Source organism: Rhinopithecus roxellana, chromosome 7 (genome assembly GCF_007565055.1).
Source record: "Rhinopithecus roxellana isolate Shanxi Qingling chromosome 7, ASM756505v1, whole genome shotgun sequence".
Classification (NCBI taxonomy): Eukaryota; Metazoa; Chordata; class Mammalia; order Primates; family Cercopithecidae; genus Rhinopithecus; species Rhinopithecus roxellana.
In genome coordinates, this window is record NC_044555.1 from 81023493 (window position 1) to 81038958 (window position 15466).

Genomic DNA, 15466 nt, shown 5'->3' on the forward strand with positions numbered 1-15466 from the left:
AAAATTTACTAGCCATGCTGAAGCCAATAAATATGGGGCTATTTACTTGAGGGGCAAATAACCTTATGTACTATCTCCTCTCTCTAACTATATGTAGCATGCCCATCTTATGTAACTTCATTCTTGTATTTATTTACCATGCCATACAGAGAAACATGCTAATTTAGGAAGACCAGAAAGGAAACTAAATAGCCAAGGTTGTTAAGTAAATATTATTTTATACACAATTTAAAGTCAACAGACTCGGGATAAACTTCTAACTAAGAATTCATAACAAGTACTGTTTTTGTTCTGGGTTTGTGACTATTTCATAAAAATGACAAACGTTTTGAAAATTACTTTTTGATAACAACTACATAGGCTCTCCAAGTCTGAAGGCTACTTAATGAGAATCAACAAAGTACTGGCTTATACCACTGGCTAGAGTTACTTGGGGTATATTGGGTAATGTAAACCAGTCATGACTATAGTTTTAACACAGATTTATCTTTGTTTCTCAAAAAGTATACAATGTATACCACTTGAAAGCCTGCTGAATTAATTCTGAGCAACCTGTAGGTGTTGATCACAAGCACTTCATATCCTGTGGTGGAAATAACAAGTAATTACCATTTTGAATAATCAGATTCTCCTACTATTAATTTTAAGATTATCAGGCCCCTAATCAACCCCTGTACTTTTTCCAAATTTGCTGTTGCTAAGATGGCCACAATAGTGTGTGGAATGCTCCTGATGCTTTTGAATGCTCTTAGAAGTTACTAGAACATAGTTTGAAAAAATTACACAAATAAGATTAATTTCTGAAATTGAAGGGCAAAGTCTTGAACTTGCAATTCCTAGAGCTCTACAGTACTACTTATATAGCAGGTATTGAGTGAACATTTGGTGAGGACTAGCCTACATTACTGGTTGGCTTAGTTTGGAGTCTCCAAAATGCAGACCTAAGACAAGGATTCACAAGCAGGTAGCTGATTTGGGAGGTGCTCACAGGAATCCCAGGTAGGTGAGTGGGAAAGGCAGGCAGGAAGGGAGAATAAACCAGTAAAGCATTTGCTATTACTAAGGCACCGCTATAGGCAACTGGAGCTTACTCCTGCTGGGAACCTCTGGGAAACAAGGCAGACCACATGCCTCAGAGTTATACTGTCTGAGGAGAGAGGGAGCTGGGGTATTTATCCACCAGTTCCTGTCAATCATTGATGGAGCATCTCCTTGTAAGTTTTCAAAATTCATATTTTCCTGCTGCCTCAACATCCCCACAGACAGGTTGTGAGCACCCTGCCCAGGCAACCAGGTGCACCAGTGTGATAAAGTTGGCTCCTGCCACAAGTACCCTTTCCCACCCTCCCCTGACTGTGACTTAGTAACATTTAAACAGATCAAAGAAATTCCCTTGCACTTTTCTTGTGTGTTCCACCCTGACCCCCTGATAAAGGCACTTGCCCACAGGCTCTACCCCACCTGGTTGGTTGAGTTGGCTCCCTTAGTGCTCCCTCTCATGTGACCCCTCCTCTTGGCGTGCAGTTTCTCTAGGACCTGTGAGTATAAAAAAACTTCTTTTTCCTGCGCCTCTCCTGTGTCCCCTCTTGTGGCTACACCTGACTGACCACCATGTAAGAGAACACAAAAAACAGCCTTTCTGGGAGTGATAATTCCTCAGCACTTGTGGCCTGCTCCATGAGCATGTTCCTAGGCCCAGGAAGAGCCTGCAGGCAAAGACTCACAGGTGTTCTCCATTGGAAATTAGGCTGGCATGCTCAGCATGACATATGGTCTGGGCTCTGATAGAATGTGCTACACTGGGGTTTCCATGAGGAGGTGTGTAGCTTCTCTCAGCTGTGTGGAACACAATAAAATGTGGTTAGGAAGTCGGAGGCAGGAAAGCAGGTCCCTCGGCTCTTTGGAAACCTAAAGCAATGTGAATTATGCCAGCTCACGGTATACCAGAACTGAGAGAATGACTTAGCTCAAGTCCCATTGAGTTGGGGTTGCATGAAGGGAAGTTGTAGAAACTCTTTTTTGTTTTTTGAGACAGAGTTTCGCTCTTGTTGCCCAGGCTGGAGTACAATGGTGCAATCTTGGCTCACCACAACCTCTGCCTCCCAGGTTCAAGTGATTCTCCTGCCTCAGCCTCCCGAGTAGCTAAGATTACAGACATGCACCACCACGCCCAGCTGATTTTGTAGTTTTAGTAGAGACAGGGTTTCTCCATGTTGATCAGGCTGGTCTCGAACTCCTGATCTCAGGTGATCTGCCCGCTTCGGCCTCCCAAAGTGCTGGGATTACAGGCGTGAGCCACCGCGTCCAGTCATAGAAACTGTAAATACTCTCTGTCTCAGGTAAGATTGGCTTTGAAATTCTAGACTTGGAAACTGTAGAAAGCAGAGTCAAAGGAAAAAAGGAAGGAGCTGGCCAGTGAAAGATCTATAATAAAAAAGGATAGCAGTACAAGGAAAGAAGATGGCATATCAGAGCCAAACAAATAAAACCCATGAGTAACCCAGAAATTCCCCTTCTAAAATTCCATCCTGGGGAAATACTAACTACAGATTAAGACTTATACACAAAGACTTTCTTTTCAGAATTATTTATAATAGCAAAACATTAAAGACGATGTGAAAGGCCCAATGATGTGGGTTGGTTAAGGAAATCTTGGTTCAGCGTAATGTTTTGCAGCCATTTAAATGATGCTTACGAAGAGTTTTTGATGACATAGGAAATAAAATTACATGTACAATGTGATCTCAACTAAGGCATAGAAAAAAGACTGGAAGGAAATAGGTCAAAATATTTACACTGGTTGTCTCTGCAGGAAAAGTTTGCCAACACGTTTTTCTGCATCTGTATTTCTTTCTGTACTTCCACTTAGTACTTTTTTTTCCCCAAGAAAAACAGTAAAAATCGTGGTGGCGGGGAAAGCCTACCATAAAACTTTTTTTTAAAAATGCAGCAACCTATTAAGAATTACTTCTTATCAAAGAATTTCAGGGATCCTAAAACTCTCACCCCATTGCTCCTTGACCTGGGTCTCATTGGAGATCAATTTCTGTGGTTGGGTCATGTTGGGGTACCTTGGGCACATGTGGAATGTGACCGGAAGGTATAAACATTGGCTGTCTATCTTTACTGGACCTTATGCAGAAGAAATACAACATAAAAAACGCTGTCCAGCAAGTTGCAAAAGAAATTAAAATGCTAATTTTTATTGTCTGTAATAAAAGTAGAACTTATGGACTTTCTTTTGGTCTGCTGGCTCATCTGTTTCTGTTTGTCAATCCTGATTGCTGAGAAGATGTTTAACAAATATGTGAAACTCAATAAGTTTTTTTTTTTTTTTTTTCAAATAAAAGATTGCAGTCTTGTCTTTTCCCATCTGCTGTCCAATCCATGTCTGATATCTATTTAAGAAACTTTGGGGTTTTAATTCTTTTATTTCAACTTCTACAACTCGGAGGAGAGAAGAGCCACTTGGGATTTGAACAGTAAAGGGAAGACTTTAGGTGGGACAGTGGTTCTCAGCTGGGAGTAATTTTGCTCCCAAGGAACATTTGGCAATGTTTGGAGACATTTTGGTTTGTCGCAACTTGGGGAGAGGGTGCTACTGGCATCTACTAAGTACAGGCCAGGGATGCTGCTAAACATCCTACGATGCACAGGACAAGCCCCCATAACAGAGAACTCTCCAGTTCAAATATCAACAATACCAAGGTTGAAAAACCTTGAGGTAGTGTTTAGAATTTGGCCTGAGACTTGAAAGGTGAGAAGGATTTATTTAGCAAGGCCGAGGAGATGGTGGGACTGGAGTCATTTTTCGAAGGAGAGAGGTCAAAGGAAAGTCAAAGATGAGAATTTTTCTGCAGTGATTGGGCAAAGGGAAAGTGACTCTGGAGCAGAGGTACAGCTGTTGGCTATAAGAACACGAGACGCTTCCTCCTAAATATTGTGGCTAAGTGTTGCCTTTCAATGTAGCACAATGGCAAGAGCCACTGGAACTCCTAGAAAATTCCAGATTATCTTTTAAAAGGAAGTGCCATGATTCACTGCTAGTAATCAACATTCAAACGAATAACAAGTCACATGGACTCCAATGGCAAACAGCAAGTAAAGCCACAAGACACAACCATAAACTTACGTGTAAAACTCTTCTTTCTTTTTCTAAGTTTACTGCATGAGGTAAAACAGTATCCCACATTGCAAAACAAACAAACAAAAAACAAAAAACAAAGGTCCTGCCTGATCTTGCATTTCTAGTAGATTATAAAATATAGAAAGAGAATTCAGGAACGACAGTGCAAATGCGAAGTTCCATCAGGAATTTAAAGTTGTTCAATGTCAATTGATAGTTGTTCAATCTCAATTTATAGTTGTTTAATGCTTATTATAGACATTTACATTGACTTTACCCAAATTGAATTTGTCCACTGCAAACAAATCAAGAAGTGTGGACAGATTTGAAGTAAGTGAAAATGACAATTTGGTTAACCAAAGCAATCTAAAAACAGCCCAGCTGTATTTTATATAGAAGCACAGGGAAGGAATCTCAGAATCAGACAGCTGAGGAGACCAAGGTTCTGAGCAGTTAAAGTAGTCACTGCTGACTCTTTTGTTATACTGCTGGGAACTAGAAGCTAGATCTCAAGTCATGGTTCTCTAACATCCTGGGGCCTCCTTAGTTTTCAAATCCCAATATGTGTGTATGTGTATAAGTTCTGTCAAAGAGATGGAGTTAACAGTAACAGTCAATATTAAACTGAGCTTTTAATATAAATATGCATAGTTACATCCTAGATGGCATAATTTGTTGTTTTGGTTAGTTCTATTTGTGGTCTTATCAGAATCTTGATCCTTATTATTTCCTGTCTAAAATGCCTAGCCCACAGAGCTTAGGGGAAAATTTCTGGGACAGGGGAAATGAAGAGTTTGGTCAGAAGATGGAGATCAGCAAATACCAGAGCCCTTTAATTGATGTAGAAATTAAATGCTCCAACTCTATGGGGAAGAAAACAGGAACTTAAGCAGGCTGGAATCGCTGCCACTCCATATGAAGGTCAGACTGACAGGAATCATTTTGGGAAAAATCTGAAGGAATTTGCCTCGGTAAGTTTTAGTTCAACTGACAATGTATGAAATTCACAAGCAGTGGCAAGTCTATACAAATAGAAAGGAAATTAGTGGTTGCCTAGGACTGAGTGTGGGAACAGGGATTAATTGTAAATGGGAACAGGGATCTTATTGGGGGGATGGAAATGTTCTCAAACTGGATGGGGTGATCGTTGCATACCTCAGTAGATTTTATGAAGACCATAGAACTGTACACTGAAAATGGATGAATTTTATGGTACGCAGATTATACCATGATAAAGTTTTTTTTTTTTTTTTTAAATCACAAGAACTGTCCAGTTTGTAAATCACTTTCCACCCTCCAAACCATGATGGCTGAAACCAAATTCTGACAGCATATATCATATAATATCTACTCTTAAAGCAGACTTTGCTAAAATATCCAGTTCTCTACAGAATTATTTAGCTGGGGATAAGAATAACAATTGTGCATTGACCTCCTACAATTAGATAGTCTCATGAGATTTGTGTTTCTTAAGCTGGAAACCATAAGAAGGTCTTGAGTTTAGTGTCATTTACAAATGTGACCATTGCATAGGACTGGAACAGCTGGTTGTCTTTCAAGAACTTTAGAAAATATATTACTCCCTTTCCTCTTCAATGAATGACTTTGCTAACATGGAGTATAAAGTACAAAAATAGTCAAGATTTTTGAACCCATATTGTGAGTGCATGTTATTTTTCTCTGCTGTTATTCATCATCATGGTTTTACTGGAGTGGGCAGAAGAAACAAGAAGCCTGAGAACATTAAGTGGCACTTTTATTCACAGAACACTTACAGGGTAAGGCTGAATGACAGTGAGGAGTATCGATTCTTTGCAGCTTCTGTAAGAGAGAAAAACAAACATATTTATGATACGCACTGAGCCCGGACTCTAACCAATAAGAGTTTTCTTTCAAAACATTAGTGAACGTTCCCTGGACTCCCAGGGTAGAGTAAATCAAATAGCTCAGATGTAGGCTTTCAGACCACACAAAAAGCCAAAATGAAGTGTTTCCTGAGTTTAACAAACTGCCCAGTTGACAGCTTCCTAGCAAGTTTACACTGGGCAATATTATCTGTGCTGCCAAACAGCAGGACCTTAAAATAAAACCCAGGAAGGGAAGAACAGTTTTAGAAGCATCAACTAAGTCTCTATATTTTTTGCTGCTCTCAGAATTGATTCTCCCCTTCTGATTTTCCTTTAGCCTATTTTTTCTTTGCTGCTTAAAATTTTCTCTGTAGTTTTCTGCCAGGGGAAGAGATTTTTAAAAATTCTATCAATTCATGGAGCGTCATTACCTCTCAGGATCAGCATCCTGAAAGTGAAATGTTATTGTTGGTATCTTATGAAAAAAATAGCATCCCAGCAAACATCGGTTCCCATACTGTGTGGTTTAGTAAGTCCCTGGTCACAATGCTAGGACCCTGGGCTGATAAATATTTCAGACAGGCACCGGTTGGGAAATAATACTCACAATAGGCTGCACTTCATGGCTAAAAGCAGAACAATGTAATATAATGGTTTATCTAACTCCCTCCAAGTAATTCAAACCCTTGAGGAAAATTCATATTATGGATTATAATAGTTTTTCTTTCTTCCCTTCTTTGTTCCTTTTTAAATCATGACTAGGAGAAAGGTCAGTTGCCATTTTGTTGAAGAAGAGCTGACTTTTTCTACTTTAGGTTGTAATTAATTACCTGCTTTTCTGATTTATTGCCCACATGAGTAAGGGGAAGGACATCTTTTGCAAGGCTGTTCCCCGGAAGAAGTCACTGCAAATCGCACTTCTAGCACTAACTGATTTGTGGCTGGGCCCACTCACTCTGACTGGGCTGGACCATGTAGTAGGGAGTGGGGTAGGGGGACAGAGGAATCAGGAGGGCAGGGAAAGGAGTAATAGAACTAAAACTCCAGGAAGACTCAGAACACTTAGGATGATGGTGCTGGTGGGGGCAGGAAGGTAGCACAGTGCTGATGGTGGCCTGTCTGCTGCCACAAGTTCCCAATCACCAAGGCTGGCAGGGAGCCCAATGACTGCAGTAGACAGAGCAACAGTGCAATCAAATGAGAATTCAGTGGATAAGATGAAGGATCTGCATTGCTGGTGGGAATATACACACGTGTAGCAGTTTGCGGAGGCAATCTAGCTTCAATAGGTCAACTTCAGTGTCATAAACGCCAAGACCCAGCCAGTCCACTCTGGTTTTATATCCCCCCAAAAATTCTGCTGCTAGTCTTTAAGGGGAGGTGGATGAGGGTGTTCCTTGCAGCAGAATGCATGGGGGTGAAGTGTCAGAGGCAAACTGGGTGTCCATTTCCAGGATAATAGATATGAGACAAATATGTGGAAAGCAACACAAACAGAAGCAAAGCATTGTTTCTTAGTTTTTGTTCAAATTTTCCTCAATCACAGGCAACAAGAAACGTTTATCAGATAAGAAATGCTCTATAACCCCATTGACCAAAGAATGTGTGAGTGTGGCAGCCACGTTAGTGGAACAATCTGCCCTGCCTGGCTTGTCCTGTCTGAGTCTGCTCCCAGAGTCCTCAGGAGCAAGCAATGGGTCCTGGGAACTCATTCTCTGCACCCAGCTCATTGGACCTGAATGTTGGAATGAGCCAATCAGATTTCCTCTCTCCAGAATCAGAACTAAGAGACACAGAGACTAAGAGAGTTGGGAGCCAAGTCACATTTATGACTGAGCACCAGAGTAAAGATTACAGATGCCAGTAATCCCCTAAACAGTCCTGGTTTCCACCATTCCTGAGGGCTGGTTGTTCACCATTTTGCTAGAAATAAAACCATTCACATAAATGATCTCAGTAGGATAATGATCATCATTCTGAGAAAGAGCTTTTACTTTTGTTTTCTCTCATCTTAAGTACATAATCATCATCTGCCAGACAGGAAGAATTAACTCCATAGCACTACAGATCCCTTAGGACTCCTAATCCAAACCTAGGTAGAAAAAAAGACAGAAGCCATATGTGTTCATATGTTACAGGATGCTAAGATGAACTGAGACAGAGTCAGCTGAGGCCCCATGCCAATACATGCCAATCATTCCCACATGCCAAAGAAGGGTGCTGCAAGATTTTCAAAGGTGTTGAAAACCAGAGTTTGTAACCCTTACCCCTTACTCATCTTGGGATTTGACTCATGTCTTCATTACAAACTGAAAAGAAGGCAACAGGAAGAGGCTGTCAGAAGCAGCACATGCTCAAAGAGCAGAGGCTACATTTGTGCAGTTACCACCCTTACACTGAGGCAGGCCCAAAGTATGAGACTCTTGGAAGATGCAGTAGAAACATTGGCCTGGGATCTCCTGATCAACTGAGCTACTTTGAGGGATGAGAGGGCCTTCGCAGAAATATACAGAATGCAAGGAGCATTGAGCATAGTCAGCCCTTGGTTTCTGCCTGACACAAGGGGGCTGCAATTGGAGTAACTCAACAAAGAAATCTTCCAGGAATCCATGAAAGCAACCACAAGGAAAGAGTCCACCAACATCACCTTCCACAGATAGATGAAGGTAATGCTGGATTACATTGGTGCCAATCAAGTGAGAACTTTCTTGCCTTTTACCTCACCGTCTTGGCCTCATTTCATTCTGGAAGGAGCTGAATGCTGGGGCAGTAGAGAAAACATTGACAGTGCCCCTTAATCCACTGCAGGCTTCCTAGGCCTGAACTAGGCACAAGGGAGGAATTTTGTGGAGTTGAAAGTTTTGACTATTACATGACAATCAAATGTTGCAATTACAGATTACAAATGGTGATTACAAGTGTACAAGTGACTGGATCACTTTCTGAACCTGTTCAATATGTTTATGGGAACCACCTGAGATTTTGTTGAGGGCTTAGAGGAACCGGCCCTGGGGAGCTGTTATAAGTGGGCAATGGGGGAAAGAACATAGTTGCCTTATGATTGCACCCTCCAAGACCTGCGTGCTCTACTTATTCCCAGTGTCTCTTTATTTATTTATTTTTTGTATTATACTTGAAGTTCTGGGAAACATGTGCAGAACATGCATGTTTGTTACATAGGTATACATGTGCCATGGTGGTTTGCTGCACCCATCAACCCATCACCTACATTAGGTATTTCTCCTAATGCTCTCCCTCCCCTAGTCCCCCACCACCCAACAGGTCCTGGTGTGTGATGTTCCCCTCCCTGTGTCCATGTGTTCTCATTTTTCAATTCCTACTTATGAGTGATAACATGCAGTGTTTGGTTTTCTGATCTTGTGTTAATTTGCTGAGAATGATAGTTTCCAGCTTCATCCATGTCCCTGCAAAGGATACGAACTCATCCCTTTCTGTGGCTGCATAGTATTCCATAGTGTATATTTGCCACATTTTCTTTATCCAGTCTATCACTGATGGGCATTTGGGTTGGTCCCAAGTCTTTGGTATTGTGAATAGTGTCACAATAAACATACATGTTTATGTGTCTTTATAGTAGAATGATTTATAATCCTTTGGGTATACACCCAGTAATGGGATTGCTGGGTCAAATGGTATTTCTAGTTCTGATCCTTGAGGAATCACCACACTGTCTTCCACGATGGTTGAACTAATTTACGCTCCCACCAGCAGTGTAAAAGCATTCCTATTTCTCTACATCCTCTCCAGCATTTGTTGTTTACTGACTTTTTAATGATCACCATTCTAACTGGTGTGAGATGGTACCTCATTGTGGTTTTGATTTGCATTTCTCTAATGACCAGTGATGAGGAGCTTTTTTCAAGTTTGTTGGCTGCATAAATACCTTCTTTTGAGAAGTGTTTGTTCATATCCTTTGCCCACTTTTTGATGGGGTTGTTTGGTTTTTTCTTGTAAATCTGTTTAAGTTCCTTGTATATTCTGGATATTAGCCCTTTGTCAGATGGATAGAATACAAGAATTTTCTCCCATTCTGTACGTTGTCTGTTCACTCTGATGATAGTTTCTTTGGCCACACAGAAGCTCTTTAGTTTAATCAGATCCCATTTATCAAATGTGGCTTTTGTTGCCATTGCTTTTGGTGTTTTAGTCATGAAGTCTTTCCCCATGCCTATCTCCTGAATGGTATCACCTAGGTTTTCTTCTAGGGTTTTTATGGTTTTAGGTCTTTAATCCATCTTGAGTTAATTTTTGTATAAGGTGTAAGGAAGGGATCCAGTTTCAGTTTTCTGCATATGGCTAGCCAGTTTTCCCAACACTATTTATTAAATAGGAAATCCTTTCACCATTGCTTGTTTTTGTCAGGTTTGTTAAAGATCAGATGGTTGTAGATGTGTGGAGCTATTTCTGAGGCGTCTGTTCTGTTCCATTGGTCTATATATCTGTTTTGGTACCAGTACCAGGCTGTTTTTATTACTCTAGCCTTGTAGTATAGTTTGAAGTCAGTTAGCATGATGAACTGGTTTGATTAGATCATATTCTTTGAGTCCAAACACACTTTGACTAAGACAGGGAGGCTTAGAATCTTGAGACCAAACAATAAAACAGTAAACAAGAGAATAACGGATAATTGTCAGACAAAAAACCGTAAGGTGGTAGGTTGGGTGGGAGAATGAATAGGCCCATAAAGCTGTGGGACAAATGCTAATTTTCTCTACAGCAATGCTCAGTGGCACTGAATTTATTTGTTCACTTCTGGAAAGGGAAGCTGATATGCACAGCTTCAGTGCAGTAGCTGTTAGGAGCAGGCAAGGCCCTGGAGAAGGACTCTTGTTAGTCATCCTTGATGCTAATAAGCATAGACCCTGTATTAGCTTCCGATTGCTGCTATAACAAATTACCACAAACTTAGTGGCTTAAACATGATGCAAATGTACCATCTTACATTTCTGGAAGTCAGAAGTCTCTAATGAGTTTTGCTGGGCTAAAATCAAGGTGTCAGCTGGGTTGCACTCATTCTGGAGCCTTTTCAACTTCTAGAGGCTGCCTGTATTCCTTGGCTCATGGTCCCTTCCTTCATCTTCAAAATCAGCAGTAGCATCTTCAAATCTCTCCCTGAGTTTCACTTCCTCTTTTTTATTTATTTATTTATTTATTTATTTATTTATTTATTTATATTATACTTCAAGTTCTAGGGTACATGTGCATAACGTGCAGGTTTGTTACATATGTATACTTGTGCCATGTTGGTGTGCTGCACCCATCAACTCGTCAGCACTCATCAATTCATCATTTATATCATGTAAAAGGACCTAGTGATTATATTGGGTCCAACTGGATAGTCAAAGATAATCAACTCATCTCTGACTTAATTATATCTGCAAAGAAAGTCACAGACTCTGGAAATTAGGATGAGGACATCTTTCAGGGGATCATTATTCTGCCGACTATAGACATTAGCTTTATCAGTTACCTAGTGTTGCATAACAAATTCCCAAAAAGCTAGTTGCTTAAAACAATACCCACTTATTATCTCACAGTTCATGTGAGTTAGAAATATGAGCATGGCTTAGCTTGGTCATCTTTTTCATGTTCTCTCTTGAGGCTGCAATGTTTTGGCCAGGGCTGGGGTCCCATATGGGAGCTCGATTGGGAAGGATTCACTTCCAAGTTCACTTCAGTGGTTTTTGGCATGATGAAAATCCTCTTTAGGCTGTTGGACCAAGGGCCTCAGTTCCTTGTGGGTAGTTGGCTTGAGGCCACTCTCAGTTCCTTGCCATGTGGATCTCCCCATCTCACCAACGTGGCAACTTGCTTCATCAGAGCCAGCAAGGGAGGGAGTCTGCTGGCATGATGAAAGCTACAATCTCATGTAACATAATCATGGATGGGACATCCCATCACCTTTACCATACTTTATTGGTTAGAAGCAAGTCACAGGCCCCACCCAAACTAAAAGAGAGGGAAATACACAAATCTATGAATAGAAGTGGCAGAGATCACTGGGGTCCATCTTATATTTTGCCTACCACATGAATAAAGAGACTTCTAGCCTAGTAATCCCTATGTATCTTAAAAGTAGTTTCAGGCTGGGCGTGGTGGTTTATGCCTGTAATCCCAGCTCTTTGGGAGGCAGAGGTGGGTGGATCACCTGAGGTCAGCAGTTTGAGACCAGCCTGGCCAACATAGTGAAACCCCATCTCTACTAATAATACAAAAATTAGCTGAGTGTGGTGGTGCATGCTTGTAATCACAGCTACTCTGGAGGCTGAAGCAAGAGAATTGCTTGAACCCAGGAGGTGGAGGTTGCAGTGAGCCGAGATCGCACCATTGCATTCCAGTCCTGGAGATAAGAGTGAAACTCCAGCTAAAAAAAAAAAAAAAAAAAAAAAAAAAAAAGTAGTTTCCATTCATCACTTAACCTTATGCAGAATTTCTTCTTTCAAGAAATTCTGGAAGAAGGACTGCTCAGTACACTTTATTAATTTGAAAATGGAAACTATTTTTCAAAGTATGTTGATTATATTTAAAGTCTTTACAGCTATAGTAATGCTTTGTAAATTACCTGAAACATAATCTAGATTGACTTCAATTTTACTATTTAATGAATAAATGAAGTTGTCTGAATTGAAATAAAATATTCCAATATGTTATTTATCACCAGGACTAGGGACATGCTTTTCTTCTTTTTTTTTCTTGTCTATAATTATGTAATTATAACCTGCCAAACAAGAAAAATTAACTCTATAATGTTTTGGATCCCTTAAAATTCCTAACCCAAAGATCCTAGGAGGACAAAACAAAACAAAACAAAACAATGACCTACACCATTTAAAAATAGCCTCGGAGGGTGGAGCAAGATGGCCGAATAGGAACAGCTCCAGTCTCCAACTCCCAGCGCGAGAGACACAGAAGACCGGTGATTTCTGCATTTTCAACTGAGGTACTGGGGTCATCTCACTAGGGAGTGCCGGACAATCGGTGCTGGTCAGCTGCTGCAGCCTGACCAGCGAGAGCTGAAGCAGGGCGAGGCATCGCCTCACCTGGAAGCGCAAGGGGGAAGGGGATCCGTTTTCCTAGCCAGGGGAACTGAGACACACAACACCCGGAAAATCGGGTAACTCCCACCCCAATACTGCGCTGTAAGCATACAGGCACACCAGGAGAATATATCCCAATCCTGGCCGGGAGGGTCCCACGCCCACGAAGCCTCCCTCACTGCTAACACAGCAGTCTGCCGCGATCTATCCGCAAGGCAGCAGCGAGGCTGGGGGAGGGGCGCCCGCCATTACTGAGGCTTAAGTAGGTAAACAAAGCCGCTGGGAAGCTCGAACTGGGTGGAGCTCACAGCAGCTCAAGGAAGCCTGCCTGTCTCTGTAGTCTCCACCTCTGGGGACAGCGCACAGCTGAAGACCAACAGGGGAAGTAGCAGGAGCCGGTGCAGACGCGAACGACTCTGTCTGACAGCTTTGGGGAGAGCCGTGGATCTCCCAACGCGGAGGTTGAGATCTGAGAACGGACAGACTGCCTGCTCAGGTGTGTCTCTGACCCCTGAGTAGCCTAGCTGGGAGAAATCCCCCACTAGGGGCAGTCTGACACCCCACACCTCACAGGGTGGAGTACACCCCTGAGAGGAAACTTCCAAAGGAAGAATCAGACAGGTACACTCGCTGTTCAGCAATATTCTATCTTCGGCAACCTCTGCTGCTGATACCCAGGCAAACAGGGTCTGAAGTGGACCTCAAGCAATCTCCAACAGACCAACAGACAGTCCTTCTGACTGTCAGAAGGAAAACTATCAAACAGGAAGGACACCTATACCAAAACCCCATCAGTACGTCACCACCATCAAAGACCAGAGACAGATAAAACCACAAAGATGGGGAAAAAGCAGGGCAGAAAAGCTGGAAATTCAAAAAATAAGAGCGCATCTCCCCCTGCGAAGGAGCGCAGCCCATTGCCAGCAACGGATCAAAGCTGGTCAGAGAATGACTTGGACGAGAGGAGAGAAGAAGGCTTCAGTCCATCAAACTTATCAGAGCTAAAGGAGGAATTACGTACCCAGCGCAAAGAAACTAAAAATCTTGAAAAAAGAGTGGAAGAATTGACAGCTAGACTAATTAATGCAGAGAAGATCATAAACGAAATGACAGAGATGAAAACCATGACACGAGAAATACGTGACAAATGCACAAGCTTCAGTAACCGACTCGATCAACTGGAAGAAAGAGTATCAGCGATTGAAGATCAAATGAATGAAATGAAGCGAGAAGAGAAACCAAAAGAAAAAAGAAGAAAAAGAAATGAGCAAAGCCTGCAAGAAGTATGGGATTACGTAAAAAGACCAAATCTACGTCTGATTGGGGTGCCTGAAAGTGAGGGGGAAAATGGAACCAAGTTGGAAAACACTCTTCAGGATATCATCCAGGAGAACTTCCCCAACCTAGTAGGGCAGGACAACATTCAAATTCAGGAAATACAGAGAACGCCACAAAGATACTCCTCCAGAAGAGCAACTCCAAGACACATCATTGCCAGATTCACCAAAGTTGAAATGAAGGAAAAAATCTTAAGGGCAGCCAGAGAGAAAGGTCGGGTAACCCACAAAGGGAAGCCCATCAGACTAACAGCAGATCTCTCGGCAGAAACTCTACAAGCCAGAAGAGAGTGGGGGCCAATATTCAACGTTCTTAAAGAAAAGAATTTTAAACCCAGAATTTCATATCCAGCCAAACTAAGTTTCATCAGTGAAGGAGAAATAAAATCCTTTACAGATAAGCAAATGCTTAGAGATTTTGTCACCACCAGGCCTGCCTTACAAGAGACCCTGAAGGAAGCCCTAAACATGGAAAGGAACAACCGGTACCAGCCATCGCAAAAACATGCCAAAATGTAAAGACCATCGAGGCTAGGAAGAAACTGCATCAACTAACGAGCAAAATAACCAGTTAATATCATAATGGCAGGATCAAGTTCACACATAACAATATTAACCTTAAATGTTAATGGACTAAATGCTCCAATTAAAAGACACAGACTGGCAAACTGGATAAAGAGTCAAGACCCATCAGTCTGCTGTATTCAGGAGACCCATCTCACATGCAGAGACATACATAGGCTCAAAATAAAGGGATGGAGAAAGATCTACCAAGCAAATGGAGAACAAAAAAAAGCAGGGGTTGCAATCCTTGTCTCTGATAAAACAGACTTTAAACCATCAAAGATCAAAAGAGACAAAGAAGGCCATTACATAATGGTAAAGGGATCAATTCAACAGGAAGAGCTAACTCTCCTAAATATATATGCACCAAATACAGGAGCACCCAGATTCATAAAGCAAGTCCTTAGAGACTTACAAAGAGACTTAGACTCCCATACAATAATAATGGGAGACTTCAACACTCCGCTGTCAACATTAGACAGATCAACGAGACAGAAAGTTAACAAGGATATCCAGGAATTGAACTCATCTCTG

General features: G+C 41.6%; 1 protein-coding gene across 3 annotated transcripts in view; it reads right to left on the minus strand.

The window, feature by feature from the left end:
• Positions 1 to 15466, minus strand: part of LOC104678079 (FERM and PDZ domain-containing protein 4) — a 120787-nt gene that overhangs the window by 43713 nt on the left and 61608 nt on the right. For 2 of the 3 annotated variants that reach the window (XM_030934116.1, XM_030934118.1), the window contains exon 3: positions 5902 to 5947. In XM_030934116.1, coding sequence (XP_030789976.1) covers positions 5902 to 5947 — 46 coding nt within the window. Of the gene's footprint in view, positions 1 to 5895; positions 5948 to 15466 lie in introns of all 3 variants that reach the window. The other variant, XM_030934117.1, reaches the window with a different exon arrangement.